The sequence below is a fragment of the Bos taurus genome, chromosome 4, assembly GCF_002263795.3.
Source record: "Bos taurus isolate L1 Dominette 01449 registration number 42190680 breed Hereford chromosome 4, ARS-UCD2.0, whole genome shotgun sequence".
Taxonomy (NCBI): Eukaryota; Metazoa; Chordata; class Mammalia; order Artiodactyla; family Bovidae; genus Bos; species Bos taurus.
This window is the reverse complement of record NC_037331.1, coordinates 65798212-65818303: the sequence shown is the minus strand read 5'-3', so window position 1 is coordinate 65818303 and position 20092 is coordinate 65798212. Positions and strand designations below refer to the sequence as shown.

Genomic DNA, 20092 nt, shown 5'->3' with positions numbered 1-20092 from the left:
TGTTGAAGGGCTATCTTTCCTCCGTTAAATTACTTGTGCACCTGGTATGTGTGTATTTCTGGATTCTCCATTCTGTTTCATTGATCTGTATGTTTATCCCTCTGCCAGTACCACACAATCTTGAAACTGGGCCAATTGAGTCCTCCCATTTTATTCTGCTTTTTTGAAGTTGCTTTACCTATTCTGATTCCTTTGCCTTTCCATATAAATTTTAGAAAAAAAATCTTGAAGGGATTTTGATAGAAATTGTGGTAAACCTATGTTGGAGAGAACTGAGATCTTTATTATGTTGAGCCTTCCAAACTATGAACATAGTATACCTCTCCCTTTATTTAGATCTTTGATATCTTTCATCAGTGTTTTGTAGTTTTCAGTATATAAGTCTTAGAACGTTTGGTTAAATTTTCACTTAAGTATTTCCTTTAAAAATTATATACATCATTGGTAAGAATGTAAAATTTTTCAGCCAATGTGAGAAACAGGTTGGTCATGCCTCAAAAACTTAAACCTAGAATTACCATATGACCCCATCAATTCTATTCCTAGGTACTTAAAAATATATATGCATACACACGTTCATAGCAGCGCTATTCACAATAGTGAAAAGGTGAAAACAGTCCGAATGTCCATCAATGGATGGATGGATGAACAAGTTGTTGTAAACGTATAGAAGAATATTATTTGCTTTTAATCCACTCCACCAATTGTTACTTGGTGTCTTGAGATCATTTCATTGAATATACTTATTGATATGTTAGGGTATAAATGTGCCATTATTATTTGTTTTCTGTTCTTTCATTTCCTGTTTTCTTTTTCCTCTCTTCCTGTGGGTTACCTGAACATTTTTTAGAATTCTGTTTTTATTTACCTGTGGTGTTTTCAAGTGTAGCTCTTTGTATACTTTTTAAGTAGGTAACATGAAAGTGAAAGTGAAGTCGCTCAGTTGTGTCCGACTCTTTGTGACCAATGGACTGTAGCCTACCAGGTTCCACCGTCCATGGGATTTTCCAGGCAAGAATACTGGAGTAGGTTGCCATTTCCTTCTCCAGGAGATCTTCCCAGCCCAGGGATCGAACCCGGGTCTCCTGCATTGTAGGCAGACGCTTTAGCATCTGAGCCACCAGGGAAGTCCCATAGGTAACATACTTCTATATAATACATATTATACATACATAATTTTTTAGTCTACTGGTGTCATTTTACCTGTTCAAATGAAGTGTAAAAACCTTACTTCACTTTACTTTTCACCTTTTATAGTTGTTAATAACATTACATATATTATACTTTCCATTACTGTCTAGCCTTTCAGCTCATTTTATCTTTCTAGTTGTTTTCAAGGTAGTACTGGCAAATGTCATATGTAAGGAATTTTCATCAGTGATTTTGGCCCTCTCAAATTACAACCAGCTCCTGGTGACACTATCGCCAACACAGTCTTTGAAAAGCATTTCTGGGCTTGAAAGAAAATAAGGAAAATCTTCAATTTGTACTCCACTCTGGGAGATAGTGAAGCCTCACTACAGAATTGCAGTTGTAGCTGAAAAGTTCTTTGGGCCTTCTTCCCAAGAGTAAAAACCAAATCTTTACTTTATGCTCCTGGGGTTTCTTCTCTTTCATTCTAATAACCTATTTTGAAAGTCCAGCTCACTGGATTCCACAGAGACATGAGAGATTGTGTGATAACCAGTGTTGTTTTATTCATGACTTTCTTCCATTTATTCAGTAGATAAATTTAAGAAGGTGACCATTTCTTAATAAGCCAAGAAATCAAATTTTAGCTTCCAAGAAATACTTTTCCTCATGATCTTGACTCTTCTACTTTAAAATCCTGTTTTAAAGATGGGTCAGTACAAACTTCAACCTTCAATAAGAATAATGATTACTAATACTTATTATATGCCAGGCTGTGTCCCAAGCTTATACATATACCCCTCAAAATGATCCTAAGACATAGATATTTGGCTGTCCTCAGTCTGCAGGTGAGGAAGCTGAGGAAGTTGAGTCAAATAACCCAAAGTTTCCCAGGTAGAAAGTGGTGGAACTGACAGCCGATCCCTAATATACTGGTTCCAGAGTCTGTGCAATAATCCTTTAGTATAGACTGGATATGGCCAAGACCAGACCCAGTATATGTGATAATGTGAGTCTTTCTCATAAATGAAATGTAGTATTTTTGCAGAGAATACAGGTTAAACCACAAATACATTTATTCCTCTAAGAACATTATGCCATCTTTTAAATTTTAAAACAATTTAAAATTTTTTAAATAGTTTTAAAATAATTTTAAAATTTTACAATCAGTTGTCTCTTCAGTTTGCTTGCTCTTATTAAGCTGATTTAAAAAAACCCCAGAGCAGAGTGATTTACCAGCACCATCATTAAGTTGCAAATTTATCTTCAGTCACAGAGCAAAAATACACTTCAGATAAACTCAAGAAAATAACTTTAAGGGTTCACAGAGTACTCACACCTAACTGTCATGCATTCCAACACCTCTCACATCCCCCCTTTCAACTGTCTAACTCCTATCTCGGTCTTTTTACAGTCTGAAAACAAGGAAGCACCCAAGTGAAATAACCCTCCAGAACACTGTTGAAATATATTACAGAGATACATCCCAGATCCCTGTTCTAAATGTTAAAAAGGTATTAGCATATAGAGAAAATACATGTAGATATACTCCATTAAGTTCTAATGAGTCTTTGCTTCCCCCTTTTTGATAATGTCTTCGATTTCTTCTGAGACCTTTCCTTTGTAGTCATTTGGTTCTATTGAATTTAACTTCTTTTGGTACTCCAGGGGCAAACCATTCTCTTTTGCGCCCATGCAAATGACCTAGAAAATGGTTAAACAACAACAAAACCCTCTTTTAGTTAGGAACATAATTCAGTTTAGTATACCACAGTTTATTTGTAGTATCAAAGTATGACATATTAGCTTTCAGATAACTCGAGAATAAACAATTGTAGAACAAAATGAAGAGTCATTCCTCCCATGATAAGCATGAATGTACAGGGAGTTTTCATAGCCACACAATCCATCCCTATGTGATAGCAACTGTACTCAATACTATGGTTTAAAATATTTTTAATATAAAACATTGTATAGAATTTGCATGAAACGAACAAAATTTTTTAAGAAACAAACACCATTCTTCAAAGAAATTTAAAGTTTATAGGGAGCAGTTTTTAGTTGAATCCTGGAGTCTACTCTACCTCTGAATTACACATGGGGGAATAAACAGCAAGTGTATTCAATGGTACTCCCCAGATCCACACCAGCTAATTCCTCTAGGCTCCATTCTAGAAAATTCCAGATTAGGCCCAGGAACTGGGTCACCTTCTCCAAGTATCATGTCCTGATTGGACCTGCCAATAAGTACCTAAGTTTGGGTTTCTGAAGAGGGATGTCAGCCTCTCTATCCTTAATTCTTTTCCTGTGCATGCATGCTGGAAAGGTGTCCCTGATTTTGAAAGGGGCATGACTTATCCCTCCATCTAGAAATGGAAAACATTTCAACAGTAGGAAATATATTTTTGCCCTGTAAAAATGAATCTTGGGGTTTATGAAATACTATTTTGTGGAGAAGAAAAAAATGATTAAAAAGCATAGGTATAGAATAACTATAAAAAATACACCATACTTGTTTTTAAAGAAAAATATGTCTAGGATTATGACTCAAGTACATTTCTGAGTTTTTTTTTAATAAACAAAGTTTTAGGGACATAGTTCTATCATTGCAAATTGGAACGTTTATTCAGTAAATAACTATCATTTTTGTATTAAAAACATATTGATTGAAATGAATTGTTCATACAGAATTTAAAACACAAAGCCTTTTAAAAAATAAGATATTCTGTCATTTAACTCTGAAAATTAACAAGGAATCACCAAAAGTCTTTGTAAGTTAAAAAGGATACCTTTTTATACTGGGGTGATGGGGGAACACTCTCATAATTTGTCATCTGATAACTTCGACAGGTTATTTCTTTTCCTTCTTGAGTTGAAACAGTAACTTCTATTGGGACATACATTCCACTTTTAACCCCTTCTTGCCTGGAATCAGAACAGCCACATTTTAATCATACGTTGACTAAGCCAAGTTAGTTTACTGGATTAAAATTTTTAACTATTTATGGATGTATGTGTTCTCTATGTATTTGGGGATGGAGTAGAACATACTATAAATACCACCACATCAAAAGTAAGCTTAGCATTTCAATTAGAAAGCTGGAGCCTTACTATTACTGGGTATACTTCTAACAGATCTTTAGTTATTGCAAGCTTTATAACCCTGAAACATTGCTCTCTATCTACGAAAACTGGACTATATGTTCTGACAAGAGAATATCCATCTTGCAAAAGTAGACAGGACAGCTCATTTCTGTTTGCAAGTGAAGTAAAATGGTAAGCATGTCAGATGTTTGCTCTTCTCAAATCCTACTCTTTTCTGTCAACTATCTTTGTATTAAATGCTCTGCCACACAACTCTTGAGTTCTAAAAAGCATCAAAGCATTTCTAATATGTTTTGAAGTTTTTACAAGTTATTATCACTTTTTTACTGATTCAACTGCTACCTTAAAGAATTTTTTAAAAATCTGACTGTTATAAAAACTGAGTTGTTTTTGAAATCAGTAAAAGTATGTAATAATTACAAAAATCTTCATGCTTTCTCACAATATGAAACTACAAAGATATTTTTATTAAAAAAACAAATAGAAAATAAGTACTTCCATCAATCATAGAAGAGATTACAAAAGTCTCCCCAAATCTTAGAGTGTGTAACCCTTCTAGGCTTTTCTTTTTAGGAAATTAACATTATACCTTTTAGGTTAACTCTCAAGTGTAAAGAATATGTCCATATATACACACACACATTCTTGCATATGATCCACCTTCTAAATTAGTAATGATTTAACTTATAATTAGAAGCCACCTACTTATCCAGAGAACTTAAATTGCTTTTGTTCATTTTCCATACTACTCCCCATACTTCATCGCCAGGACTTTCAAAAATGGTGGCTATACCTCCATGCCAAGTTTCACTTGTTTTGCCTTGGGGATTGCCAAAGTCAAGTTTAAAATCCTACAAAGGAAACCAAAGTGATATGATCAATATCCACATGAACCAAAATTTCCGTTTTCAAAATAAAAGCAGATTTACCTTCGACACCATGTAATTAAAACATAAGTTTTGAGTTCCTTCTATAAAAAACACAAAGATAAACAACCAAGGACCCAGATTTCAAGGACTATATTTTTCTTAAAAATAAACTGTATACTGAATATGTACATGTATCTTACCATAAATAAGAGGTTAAGGGGGACAATAAATCCCATAATCCTGATGCCTTAACACAGCTATCTTTATTTTTGAAAACTGCTTCTCAATCCACTTACTTACACATAAATTTTAACTTAGAGGCAATCATAGTGTGGGCTTCCCTGGTGGCTCAGTGGTAAAGAATCTGCCTGCAACGCAGGAGATGAGGGTTTGATCCCTGGGTCTCAGGAAGATTCCCTGGAGAAGGAAATGGCAACCCACTCCAGTATTCTTGCCTGGGAAATCCCATGGACAGAGGAGTCTGGTGGTTGCAAAAGAATCAGACACAACTCAGTAACTAAACAACAATAATCATACTGTACAAATTGTTGAAGCTGGGTGATGGCTGCATAAGGGTTATAACATTATTTCTACTTTCATGTATGTTAAGAGTATCCTATTAGCTTATTTTTTTGCCCTAAGGGAGCTGTCATTTGAGGGTGATTTGTATACTTATAAATTTTAATATTCATGAATTATATTAACATATCTATAATAATCATAAGAGCAGCTAACAACTACTGGGTTCTGTACACTGCTATGGGCTTCATACGGACTTTTCAAAATCCTGTCAACAACTTTTTATACACATTTAACAGAAAGAAGAATGGTGGCTCAAAAAGATTAAGCAACTTGCCTAAGGTCTCACAACTAAAGTAATGGAGTCAAGGTTTCAAGCTGTTAGTTTCTTCCCTCACAGAGATGAGCAATCAAAGGACAGAATGAGGGAGATTAATAATCTTTACTCAGCTGTTTAGTCTAGGAAGATTTCTTTCCATTTTTTCAGAGTTTAGTTTCCTAATGATAAAAAAAAAAAGTTGGATTAGATAATAAATCTAAAGTTTATACTTTATCTGTTACCTTTATTTTCTTAAAAACCTTTAGAATTTCATTAAAAAGGTTGGTTTGAGTGACCAGTACCTTTGACTGGTATATTACATGTTCTAACACCAGGTATCCTTGGCAAGACATCAGGAGATCTGATAAAAGATACAACCACACTAGGACCTGTCTATACAAAAAAGATCTTCATGACCCAGATAATTACAATGGTGTGATCACTCACCTAGAGCCAGATATCCTGGAATGAGAAATCAAGTGGGCCTTAGGAAGCATCACTACGAACAAAGCTAGTGCAGGTGACAGAACTCCAGTTGAGCTATTCCAAATCCTGAAAGATGATGCTGTGAAAGTGCTGCACTCAATATGCCAGCAAATTTGGGAAACTCAGCAGTGGCCACAGAACTAGAAACGGTCAGTTTTCATTCCAATCCCAAAGAAAGGCAATGCCAAAGAATGTTCAAACTACCACACAATTGTACTCATCTCACACGCTAGTAAAGTAATGCTCAAAATTCTCCAAGCCTGGCTTCCAACAGCACGTGAACCATGAACTTCCAGATGTTCAAGCTGGTTTTAGAAAAGGCAGAGGAACCAGAGATCAAATTGCCAACAGCCACTGGATTATCAAAAAAGCAAGAGAGTTCCAGAAAAACATCTATTTCTGCTTTATTGATTATGCCAAAGTCTTTGTGTGAATTACCACAAACTGTGGAAAATTCTTAAAGAGATGGGAATATCAGACCACCTGACCTGCCTCTTGAAAAATCTGTATGCAAGTCAGGAAGCAACTGTTAGAACTAGATAAAGAACAACAGACTGGTTCCAAATCAGGAAAGGTGTACATCAAGGCTGTATACTGTCACCCTGGTTATTTAACTTTTTTTTTTTTTTGCTTATTTAACTTAAATGCAGAGTACATCATGAGAAACACTAGGCTGGATGAAGCACAAGCTGGAATCAAGATTGCCGGGAGAAATATCAATAACCTCAGATATACAGATGACACCACCCTTATAGCAGAAAGCGAAGAACTGAAGAGCCTTGATGAAACTAAACGAAGACAGTGAAAAAGTTGGCTTAAAGCTTAACATTCAGAAAACGAAGATCATGGCATCTGGTCCCATCACTTCATGGCAAATGGATGGGGAAACAGTGGGAACGGTGGCTGACTTTATTTTGGGGGACTCCAAAATTACTGCAGATGGTGACTGCAGCCATGAAAATAAAAGACGCTTACATCTTGGAAAAAAAGTTATGACCAACCTAGTTCAGTTCAGTTCATGCACTCAGTCGTGTCCAACTCTTTGTGACCCCATGAATCGCAGCACGCCAGGCCTCCCTGTCCATCACCAACTCTCAGAGTTCACTCAAACTCATGTCCATCGAGTCGGTGATGCCATCCAGCCATCTCATCCTCTGTCGTCCCCTTCTCCTCCTGCCCCCAATCCCTCCTAGCACATCAGGGTCTTTTCCAATGAGTCAACTCTGACAGCATATTAAAAGGCAGAGCCATCACTTTGCCAACAAAGGTCTGTCTAGTCAAGGCTATGGTTTTTCCAGTAGTCATCTATGGATGTGAGAGTTGGACTAGAAAGAAAGCTGAGCACCAAAGAATTGATGCTTTTGAAATGTGGTGTTGGGGAAGACTCTTGAGAGTCCTTGGACAGCAAGGAGATCCAACCAGTCCATCCTAATGGAAATCAGTCCTGAATATTCATCGGAAGGACTGATGTTGAAGCTGAACCTCAATACTTTGGCCACCTGATGCAAAGAACTGACTCATTTGAAAAGACCTGATGCTGGGAAAGATTGAAGGTGGGAGGAGAAGGGGACAACAGAGGATGAGATTGTTGGATGGTATCACTCACTCAATGGACATGAGTTTGAGTAAGCTCCGGAAGTTGGTGATGGACAGGGAGGCCTGGTGTGCTGCAGTCCATGGAGTCGAAAAGAGTCGGACACGACTGAGTGACTGAACTGAACTGAACTGATATACTTTTAAATCCCACAGACAATTTTCATTCCTCATCTTGCTCCACTTCTCAGATGTTTCTGACATAGTTATCCACACTGTCTTGATCTGCCTCCTTTCCTTTCAGCTCTTTCTTGATCTCAATTCCCTTTACCAACTCCTCCTCCACTATCTGGTTTTTAAATGCTGGAGTTTCTAAAAGTCTCAGTTTAGGCCCTTTTCTCAGCAGTTTGCTCAAGACAAAATCATACCCTCCAATGGCTTCAAATACCATCCAATATTCCAACTGTCTTTTATCCAGCTCAGGTCTCTCTCTTGACTTTGAAAGTGCTTAGAACATAGTAAGTACTTCATGTGCTGTGTTGTGCTTAGTCGCTCAGTCGTGTCTGACTCTTTGCAACCCCATGGATTGCAGCCCACCAGGCCTCTCTGTCTAGGATTTCACAGGCAAGAATACTAGAGTGGCTTGCCATGTCCTTCTCCAGGGGATCTTCCCAACCCAGGGATCGAACCCAGGTCTCCTGCACTCAGACAGATTCTTTAGTGACTGAGCCACCAGGGAAGCCTGAGAATACTGGATTGGATAGCCTAATCTGTCTCAAGGGGATCTTCCTCACCCAGGAATCGAACTGCATTGCAGTCCCCTGCATTGCAGGCAGATTCTTTACCAGCTGAGCTACCAGGGAAGCCCAAGACTTCATTAATGTTCACTAATATTTTTCTGCTCACTTGGGTATACAACAAGCATCTCAAACTCAGTACAGCTGACCCTTGAACAACATGGGTTTGAACTGCACAGGTCTACTTATCTGTGAATTTTTTTCAATTTTCAGATCATCAAAGTAACGAAGTATGGGGGAAAGTTCGTGTTCGATTAGAGACTGAAATAGAGAATATGTGTCAAAGGAACTAGGGTCTAAATCCTGATTCTATCCAAACCTCTTCAACTTCCTGCCCTTGGGTGAGTCATTTATCCATTCCTCTGTTTTTGAGGCAGAGATGGCAGTTCTCTGATTTTCAGCTCAGCAAAGGGTGGCAACCACTAACCCTGGCATTGTTTAAGGGCCAACTGTATGCCCAAACTGAGCTTGATGTTCCCTCCCAAACTGATCCTCTTTTTTTTTTCTCTTTAACAAATATCACTATCATCCACTCTGTTGCATCAAAAACCATTATCTACTCTTCAGTTCACAATCAATCACCAAAGCCTAACAGTGTTCTCTCCTCAACAGCCCCAAAAACCATCTACCTGTCCTGGCTACCACTCCAAGGTACCATTAGCTTCAGTAAGTGACCGCTACAAAAGCTTTCTAACTGCGCTCCCACATCCACTTCCAAAAGCCCTGTTGGTAGGTTGCCCCTACCCCTCCAAAGTACTTTCCACAGCAACCAGAATAAGCTGTCAAAGATGTAAACCTGATATTTCGTTTGCTTAAATTTGGCAGAGGTCTTCTCACTGTTGCTCTCAAGATAAAGATCCAAGTCTTCATTGGCCTCTGGGGTCCTGTAATATGTGGCCCTTCCCTGCCTCTCTACGCTTCATGCCATATCCTCCTTACACATTAAATTCTAGCCACACTAGCTAGAAGACCCAGCTGTTTTCTCTCCTGAAATCTTTTGTCCCTGCTGTTCCATTTGCTTCTCCCCTCACCAGTCATTCAGATTTCAGCTTAAGTTACATTTTCAGGTATGGCTTTACTGAACATCCTAGTTAGGTCAGATCCCTAAGTCACATACTCCCATAGCACCTTCAATGCTTCCTTAAAACAATTTTTTTTCCCACTCTTTTCAGAGCAGTTTTAGGTTCAGAGCAAAACTGAGAGCAAGGTATGATTCATCTCCTTTTAAGACTGACCATACCTGTGACTGAATAATCATTTGTTAGATAGTTCTTTGCTGCATCCCAACTATAAACATCTAAGTTTTTTTACCATGTTTGGGGAATTCCCTATCGTATGAGTTTGATGGGTAGATAGTGCTCAGAGCCCAACTCCTGTTTTTGAAGTTTCAAATGCCAGAGACTGGTTCTCCTAGCTTTGCTTGGAGTCAGGGCATGGGCATATGGCCAAGATTTAGCCTAGGACACCCACCTAGGGTTTTGAATTAGAAGTCAGTGACACAGGGGAGCAGAAACTCCACTCTGGGGGTGGGAACTGTATTTGGGTTTCAGGAGCTTCCAGATACAGTGACAGTAGAGGCAGGGTCCAGAATGGGTGATGCATGATACAATGTCCGTGTTTACCAAGCTCAAGGGTGAGTCAACAGTGGCCTCCCGGGCTGTTTCCATCTGCGATACTGGCTATTTTATAGCTTCCCTTCTATGCCTGCCTGTTTTGTCAGTTCTGTGGTCCTACCTTCCTGGTCATTCTGTGAGCTGTTCAACAGCCTTTCAACACATTCTTTTTCTGCTTAAATCAGCTACTTCTGTTGCTTGCAACTAAGAACCCGACCAATGATAGCAGAGACCATGTCTGTCTGGTCCAACAGTGTCAAAAGGCTCTGTAGGTAATTTGTTTGCCTGTCTCTCCTACAGATCGGGAGGTCCTGAAAGCAGCTAGCTTTACTCAGTCATCTTTGTATCTCCAGGTAAGTGCTGGAAGAATATGAACTAAATGAATAAATGTACTAAGAGCTATGATTCTTACCAAGGCAAGTGAAGGTTCATCCAGCCATTAGACTTAAGTGAGCACAGCCCTTACTATGGATGAGACATAGCCCCAGCTTGCAGGACCCCTCAGGTCGAGAGCAAAAGGTTGGTAAACGGATTTTTACAAAACTAGGTGACAAGTCCTGGAGCAAAGGTAGAACAGAAAGCAACTGATTCCTTGGCTTGGGTCAGAGAAGACTTCTCAGAGGGACCAACCGAGTGGATTCTGTGATGATGTCCCTAAGTCAGTGGCCAAGGGAGAGGCATCGGGAGCTGGGCAGAATGAGCAGCTGGTGGGAACGTCAGGAGGGCGAGCTCAGGGCAGCCTGGGAGGCACAGGAGCCAGAGTAGCACATCACAGCCAGGATCAAGCAGAGGGCTGAGAGAGGGCGAGAGGGACCCGTGGGGGAAGGGTCGTGCAGGGAACCCTGATGTACTTTGAGCAGAGAGAGCTGCATTCCCAGACCAATGCTGACGACAAGCGGCCCTGAGAAAGTGAGTTCTCAAAATCCTGCCCCCTTTGTCTGCAGAGAGGGCAGAGGACATCTCGGGGGCCAGGCGGAGAGCACTGACCTGCAAGCGGGCTACGCTGTAGAACACGGCGGAGGGGTTTCGGAGGTGGATCCGCTCCGTCAGCAGGTTGCTGCCATAGGCAAAGTAGAGAAAACTCTCCCCATCCTGACTCCGGAGGTCCTCGCAGCCGAAGTTCGCCATGTCCCACCAGACGCCTGCACAGGCCTGGGATCCGTAGTACAAGCGTAAAGAGAGAACGAGAAATACAGCTCCGTGGCGGAAGAACTTAACCCAGGAACCACCGGGCCCCCGATTTAGAGGTTAGGGGAAAGGCGGGAAGCTGGGGCCCGGCGAGTCACCTGCGAGCACTCTTCTGACTGGCTGCCAGTACCCAACGCTGTGAGTTACTCGCTCTGATTGGCCAACTCACCGCCTCCTCTAGGCTAGCAGCTCGGACTTTGTAATATTCGGTCCTGAGTTGACCGGGGGCTGATTCCTCATTGGACCTGCTCCTAATTTGTCCCGCCCCCTGTTCAACACTCACTCTGAATGGCGGGTGGGCGGGGCTCTATGCGGGGGCGGGTCCTCTGCTGAGCTCTAGCAGCTCACAGGTCCCAGCCGGATTTTCTCCAATTTGGGTAAAACGTGCGTGGTTCTCTGACAGTGTGTACTCTTTAGGGAGCTTTGGGATCCATTTAAAGTGAAACAGCGTCTCGGACCATGTACCAAACGGTCCCCCTGCCGGCAGCTCGCCCGGTCCCGCCCTTTGGGTTTGGAGGAATGAGGAGGGGATCTGTTCACACCACTCGCTGGTTCCTGCACCCTAGCCCTGATCAGGGGGCTTGGTGGATAAGACCTCGCACTAGAGCAAACCCCGGGAGATAGTGAAGGACAGGGAAGCCTGGTGTGCTGCAGTCCATGGGGTTGCAAAGAATCTGACACACGAGTTTGAACAGCTGTGTTCAACCTGTGTTGAACCTGATTATCTACCTGATTACCTTTTCTAAGGATCCTTGGCCTCCTGGGAAAGCTCCTCTGAGAGTCAGGGTCTTCCTTCCCTGATGGAAGGTACATGAGGGCCTCAAAGCCCGACGCTGCTGTTTACTGGACGTGTAATCTCGAACGTGTAAAGTTTATTTGCTGTTTACTTGGATGTGCTGTTTACTGGACGTGTAACGATGGACATGAGTTTGAGCAAGCTCGGGGAGTTGGTGATGGACAGGACTGCATGCTGCAGTCCATGGGGTCACAAAGAGTCGGACACGACTGAAGGACTGAATTGAACCTCGGACGCCTCTTGTCTCTGGTGTCTCCTTTTAAAATAGAGATTGTAACAAATTATGATAACAAGTTATAAACGTAAGATATGATCCCATATCTCATAGGGTTCATATAAATATTAAAAGTAATTTTGTTAATGTTATCAGGGTAAAAGCTCCCATGTAAAGAGGTATAGTAACAATGACATACAAACTCTATATTGTAAACTTTGAAATGAAAATTAATAATAAACTCAGAGCCTTAAAGTAATGACTATCCTTGGCACCCAGGTTTTGATTTTTAAATACCACTTTTCCACTAAAAGGTACCAGGGTTCCTTGGAGAATTGGCTGATGCCGGGTTAAGAGGAGCACTCAGAACATCTTGCGACAGAAAATCAGGAGGTATTAAAAAATGAAGTTCTCTGAAAAGGACACAGAAGCCAACTTGAAGGAATGCCCACTGGTCAAAGTTAGAATGATTTAAGCATCACAAATAACTGCAGTTGATTTAAAATGTCAAACATAAAATTAATTTCCCCACGAGAGTAAACAAATCTAAAAAAGAAAAGAAAAAAAACTTAAAAAAACTTTGTCTGCCATACTACTGGTAGTGACTTTTACACCAACTTTACTCTGAAAACTGGTAATCTAAGAAAATAAACATTTAGCCTGCTTTTCTAGTTGCAGATGTATTTCAGGGTAACCAAATGGCCCCAGTTGGTGAGGAAACAGTTCCCTTTACAAAAGTATGCCAGCTAAATAATGTAAAATGAAGGATAGAATTAGAAATTCACCATTTTGCAGTCCCTAATGAAACGATTAATTCATACCAGGATCATGAGACCAACAGGTAAAAGTGCGATAGGGAACAGGATATTCACATAGAGCCAGGGATTGTGTGTCAGTCATCAGGGGAAATCCGTAAAGACAGTGGAGAAATCCGGTTCCTTCCCACCTTAACCTAGGTCAATTTTATCATTACTAAAATTAGACCAATCTTACATTATGCATCTCCCGATGTGATACAATATGAAGCATCAGCATCATTTGTGAAGCACTGTTTCCAAAAATCTTTAACTTCAGAGTAATCAAGCAGGAACTACAAGGATAGAAGCAAACAATCAGAAAAAATCCAAAACAAGTGGCGAGACATCCTATAGAACAAATGGCTCAGTCTCTTAAATTAACTCAGTGCCTTTAAAAAAAGAAAAAAGGAGAGAGGCAATACTGAGGGAGGGCTGTTTTAGATAAAAAGAAGCCTAAGAAACATAATACAATGGCTTGTCCTTGGTTCTGGTATAAAAGATATTTTGTGACAATTGGAGAATTTGAATAGAGACTAAAGAATTAGATGATACTAGACAGTTTTGTTGTTTGTTTTGTTTTTTAACAGTACTATGGGCTTCCCAGGTGGCTCAGTGGTAAAGAATCTGCCTGCCAATGCAGGAAACGCAGGAGACACAGGTTCAATCCCTGTGTGGGAAAGATCCCCCAGGAGGAGGAAATGGCAATCCACTCCAGGATTTTTGCCTGGAAAAATCCCACGAACAGAGGAGCCTTGCAGGCTATAGTCAGTAGGGTCGAAAAGAGTCACCACGACTGAGCATGCATGCGTACAATGGCATTGTGTTTATTTAGAAAAACTTCTCTTTTTAGATGATATATTGGTGTGTTTAGGAGTAAAATGTTTGCTATCTGTATTTAAAATAATTCAGAAAAATTAAAATGTGGAAACTGTTAAACGTTAAACTGTGTGTATATGGATGCTTATTTTATTATTTTCTATATATCTGAATATTTTCATGTTAAAAAGTAAAAAAAAAATGGTGATGTAAGTAAAGCACTTGACATAGTGAGCATTCAATAATAAACTTTATTGTTATATAATCTGCAAATAGGAAGTTTCATACTCTCTCCTGCCCCCACCCCAAACATTAAGGCAGCAGAACCTGACATACATACTTGGTCATTTCAGTAAGAAAGTTGCTTTTCTTGGCAAGATAGTGCTCTACTGCACCATAAATTCCCAAGGCTCTGCTGCAGAGTACTACCATTTAAAACATCCTTCTGCATTTTAAACTGCTTTTAAACATTTGAAATATATTTATTATTTAATTATTTTTTAAAGTATTTTGACTTCTTTTCTCTTTCTATACTTCTAAGTGCTTAATTTTATCGTGACTGATTTTTCGCAACACCAGTTTGTGAAAATTTTCTGAAGTTAAACATGGATGTTTCCTCAGACACTGAAAATCTTTTCTTGCCCCAGTGAAGCATTTTATTTAGCTTTCCCATGTAGGTTGCCATGTACTGACCCCTGTTGGCCAACAAGAGGCAGTAGGTAGCAAGGGGGGTTTGTTTTCTCCAGTTTACTTATTTATTTTGTGGCTGTGCAGCACAAGGGATCTTAGTTCTCCACCCAGGGATGGAAACTGTGCCTCCTGCCGTAGAAGAACAGAATCTTAATCCCTGGACTGCCAGGGAAGCCCCTCAGATTTAACCAAAATAGATAACCAATAAGAAGACACTGTATAGCACAGAGAACTATACTCAATATCTTATAATAACCTACAAGAATCTGAAAAAGAATCAGTGACTGAATCACTTTGCTGTACATCTGAAACTAACCCAGCATTGTAAATCAACCATACTTCATTAAAAACTTGAAGGAGGATCTTTGTTCCTGGTGAAAGCAGTTGGTACTGGCAAAAAAAAAAATAATAATAATAATAATTTTTTAAAGTAAAAAATGTAATTTTTAAAAAAGCAAAGCACACTTTAAAAACCCCAAATTTAACAAAAGCCTGGTTAATATTAGTTAACATTCAATGAGTGCTTATTGTATGCCAGTTTAAACTTTTACATCTATTAGCTCACTTAATCCTGAAAAGGGCCCTATGCAGAAATTACTATGTCTCATTTTATAGTCAAGGAAACTGAGGTGTGGTCGGTTAAATAACTTGCCCCAGGAAGCAATGACTGAAGAACTAAGCAATCTGATTCTGGAGTCATTACTTGGTATTCCTTCCCAAATTTCTCAAATTGTAAAGCCCTCATGGTCTAAATATAACTGGTTATTATTCAAGTATAATATCTATCATATCTATAAGAATATTATGAAATAGTAGTACTAGTATTCAATTACTTGATAATAAAGAAAATGAGGACAGATTTCTTCCAAATGCCATCTTTTAATCCAGTAGCCTTTAAGTTTTTGATTGTATCATTAAGACTTTTGAGCACATATACTATATATAATAATATATATAAAGCTATATATATGATAGGCTTCCCTGGTGGCTCAGATGGTAAAGAATCTGCCTGCAATGTGGGAGAGCTGGGTTTGATCCATGGGTTGGGAAGATCCCATAGAGGAGTGCATGGCAACCCACTCCAATATTTTTGCCTGGAGAATCCCCATGGACAGAGGTGCCTGGCGGGTTACCATCCATGGGGTTGCAAAGAGTCAGACACGACTGAGCGACTAAGCATGTATATATATATATATAATATCTATAAAATATAAAATTTACAAGTAACTTTTAACTCTCATATCAATGTAAAACATACACATGGGACAAAGTTAATTATAGATAGTGGATAAAAATCCATATTTCAAATAGTCCTGCAAATTTCCATTTTCTAGCTAATCTTGTCAGATCTTATTAGATCATCATTATTTTCATATCGTTAGGTTGGGAATGAAGAGCTTGTGCCAGAAGTCAGAAATGTCGGCTCGGTGCCTTTCTTTACTCTTTTCTTGTGCTTGCAATTTTAGTAAGAGCTTCAGGCTAGTTCTAGGCAGAAATTTTCTTTGTGATAATTAATTAGCTCTCTGGAAATCCACTTAGCCAAGCAAATTACAGTAAATCACCAGACACAGAAAGTGAATGAAGGAGGGCTAGGGCCACTGTCAACCCCTCCTCAGGAAAGCACTCCGCCCCTCCCCCAGGTTACCTCGCGTCTCATGAGGCAGATGACTGACTATGGGCTCTAGTGTTAGAGCAACATTCTTGTATTTTGTAATATTTACTAAATACAGTAAAGGTAAAGCATATTTTTAAAAATCTAATGTCTTAGATTAAAAACAAAAATAGAATTGTTTTCCCACCTCACTGGCTCAAAAGTTAAAAAAAAAAAAATTTCCCCTATGACCACCAAATCATCTGAACTTTGAGTGCAAATCCAAGACCTTCTCAACTGTGCTAATCTCCTTCCAGACTTGTCTCCCATTTCCTGCTATAAATCCATTGCTGTCTTGAAATTGAACTACTCACCACCCCCCAAACCCACTTCCGTGCTGTCCCACGTGATTCACACCGTTACCCCATCCCCCCTCCCAGAAAATCAGAGTCCGGGAAACCAGCCAGGAAGCTGTTGCAGTGATTCAGGTGTGTGATGATGGCCACAGGGCGAGGCTGGGGAGCGTGGGACTGCAGAGGAAGACAGAAACAAAGGCAGTAGTAACAGATCCTCCTGACTGATTCATACAGGTTTCAAAGGAGAGCAGAGATCAGTCAAAGGGAACTCATTGAGTTTTAGGCAGTGAATAGAATTCTTTCCCCATAACTGATTATTCCACATCTTTGTAATTGTTGGAGGTTCATATTTATTTTATACTTCCGGTGTAACCTAGGACCACATATACTTAATAATAATTTCTCGTGGTTATTTAGTTTTCCTGGGCTTCTTCCTTGCATACCTGTTATTAAACTTTTGTTTGATTTTTCTTCTATTTAAAAAAATAATGATTTCTTTATACTTCAGGTCAATAATACATATTTATTTAAAATAATACCAGCAGAGCAAAATACTTTTAGGTCTCCAAGGAGATAGAAGTCTTCAAGATATACTCTAAAATATCATTACGGAATTAAATATGCTGCTTTCCATATAAACTATACGCATTTAATAAGAATTGTTTACTTCATTACCAGACTGGTTTGGAGAACAAGGAAGGTGAGATTACCTGAGACCAGCTCAAGAATGTTACAATCTACAGCCTCGGCACCCACAGAGTAACCTAACCATTTCAGGCTCAAGTTTACATCCTCAGGGTAGAAAACTGGAATTAGCAGGAAAACCAGATCCCTGGTTCCCAGATCAGTACTTCTTTCTCCAGAAGGAATATCTACTAAAAAGACAAATTTCAATTGGAAAGCTGTTTGGTGGGCATGGAATCACACCTCTAATCCCTCAGCACTCTAATCCTATCTGCCATAAAACACACACACACAAATCAGTCCTTTCTACCTTTACCACCACTACCCTAGGCCAAAGCCACCATCTGCTCTTGTCAAACTTCTGGAATAGCTTCCTTACTTGTCCCTTAATGGTCAGTTTTATTCTTTTGGAATTGATTCTCCACTCAGCACCCAGAATTATCCTATCAAAAATAAGTCACATCATAGATAGTAGATAGTGAAGTCACTCAGTCATGTCCAACTCTTTGGGACCCCATGGACAGTAGCCAACCAGGCTTCTCTGTCCATGGGATTTTCCAGGCAAGAATACTGGAGTGGGTTGCCATTTCCTTCTCCAGGGGATCTTCCTGACCCAGGGATTGAACCCAGGTCTCCCTCATTGTAGGCAGACGCTTTACTGTCTGAGCCACCGGGGAAGTCACATCATATGCCTGCCTAAAACACCCCAATAGCTTTTGACTTCTTAGAATAAAATCCAGACTCCTTATCATGGTCTTCAAGGTGCTACACGAGCTGACCATTGCCTACCTCTCGATCTCATCTTCTACCACTCCTCCTCTTGATCTTTCCACTCTAACCAGCTGACCCCCGTGATGTTCCTCAAACATGCTAAACTCACACTTGAAGCCTTCTCGTGTGGCTTTTATTTTCCTAGTGGAAGAAAATGCTTGATCAATGAACACAGATATCTGGTTTATCTGTTACTGTTCTCATTGTATGTCAACAAATAGGCTTTCTGATGTGTACATTGATCTCTCTTGAGTCTGGTTGTGAGAATCTTCTCCCTGAGCCAAGACAGAATTTCTCAGCCCACCAAGCTAAGAGACAGCTTCATGAGACCCAGACCCTCTGTCTGTCCCACTGAAGTTCTACTGGCCTGAATGGCCTTGCCTAGGACACAACTTAGTGACTGAACTGAAGCATCCAGCTGCCCTTCCTCAGCAGACATTCTGCCTTTTTAAACTTGCCTCTTCAAACTTGCCACAATGTGCAAATGTTTTGCCTTCAAGTGTTTTTTTTCTTTAAATAATAACACTAAAACTGATTAGCAGGATGTTATTCAAAGTGGATGAGCAAGTTGAGCCAGTGAGGCTCTTCTGCACCTTTGGAAACTCAATCTTGTAGCTATGTGTAGGATGGATTGGGAGGGAGTAGGATGGGGAGATGGCTGAATGCTGGATATAAGTTCACTGCAATAGCCAAAGTCATGAAAACATGAACTGGGGCAGTAATTATGGAAGGGAAATGAAGGTATGCAAGGGACTGAAGACACAGTCTTTTAATTTTTTTAATTGTATCACTCCTTTGTGTAGACTTCAGAGGCTGCCTGCTGTTTATAACTCTATCAAGTTCAAGTTCTCGTGCAAGATTTTTTATCTGATTTCATTCTGTCTGGCTGGTCTGATTTCTCAGGTGATAGTAAACCCACTGGAGGCAGGGACCACACTTTATATTTCTGTATACCTACAGGGCTTACCACAGCAGAAATGAATAGAGAATACTTGCTGGTTAATTGAACCAGAGTCAAAATCTCCTCTACCCTTTGCACAGGCTCCCCAATCGTTTTTTTCTCTATGATTTGTTTCCAGCTTTCCTTGATTTACTGAGAGGCATTTCAGCTCTGAGTTAAGATTTTAAAATGTATACTAATGCTTTAACATATAAGATCCTATGTAAATTTTATTAATTGTGGTGGTATTTATGTCTCCTTGCTAGGAGCTTATGATCTGGCACATGACCAAGAAGTATGTCAGAATATGTTAACTCCAAAATGTTTTTGGGGTGGAAAGGACCATAAAACCCCAGCAGGCAGTAATTTCTCAATAATTTGATAATCTGTATTCTTATTTTGAGATTAATCCTGAAAAGTAGTTACAGTAAAGTTTATTATTTAGTGCTTGGGAAAATGGTCTATGTCTAGTTTTATCTATTACTATATGCTTTTGTAAGGCATTCACCAAACTATTAACAGTGTTTGCCTGTGGGAAGAAAAATGGCATTGGAAGGGGAGCAAGTTAAACAAAAAACTTTCATCTTTTCATTGTGTATTCTTTTACATTTTTTGTATGTTTGAGCCTGTATTTTGGTATTTCTTTTATTATTTAAAATTACATATATTATTAAATTCACATTTTATGAAATTTTAGGTCAGTATCTCAAGGTCTCATGCCACAAAGATAAAAAGAGGGTGAGGACTAAATAAATTGCCTAAAGAGAAAATTGATGAAGCAAATACATATCCAAGTAGGTCTTCCTCTCAACACATCAATCAGATAATTAGGTCAGATCAAATCAGCCTCACTCTGTGGAAGGATATGATCTCATTC

The 20092-nt window shown here is 39.5% G+C and overlaps 1 protein-coding gene across 1 annotated transcript; it reads right to left on the bottom strand.

The window, feature by feature from the left end:
* Positions 1-2170: 2170 nt before the first annotated feature.
* Positions 2171-11622, bottom strand: GGCT (gamma-glutamylcyclotransferase). Its single transcript, NM_001037610.2, has 4 exons — positions 11360-11622; positions 4942-5087; positions 3921-4056; positions 2171-2835 (listed from the first exon to the last, which is right to left on the bottom strand). Exons 1-4 carry the CDS (start codon positions 11498-11500, stop codon positions 2692-2694), a joined length of 567 nt encoding a protein of 188 aa, NP_001032699.1. The 5' UTR covers positions 11501-11622; the 3' UTR covers positions 2171-2691.
* Between the last annotated feature and the right edge of the window lie 8470 nt (positions 11623-20092).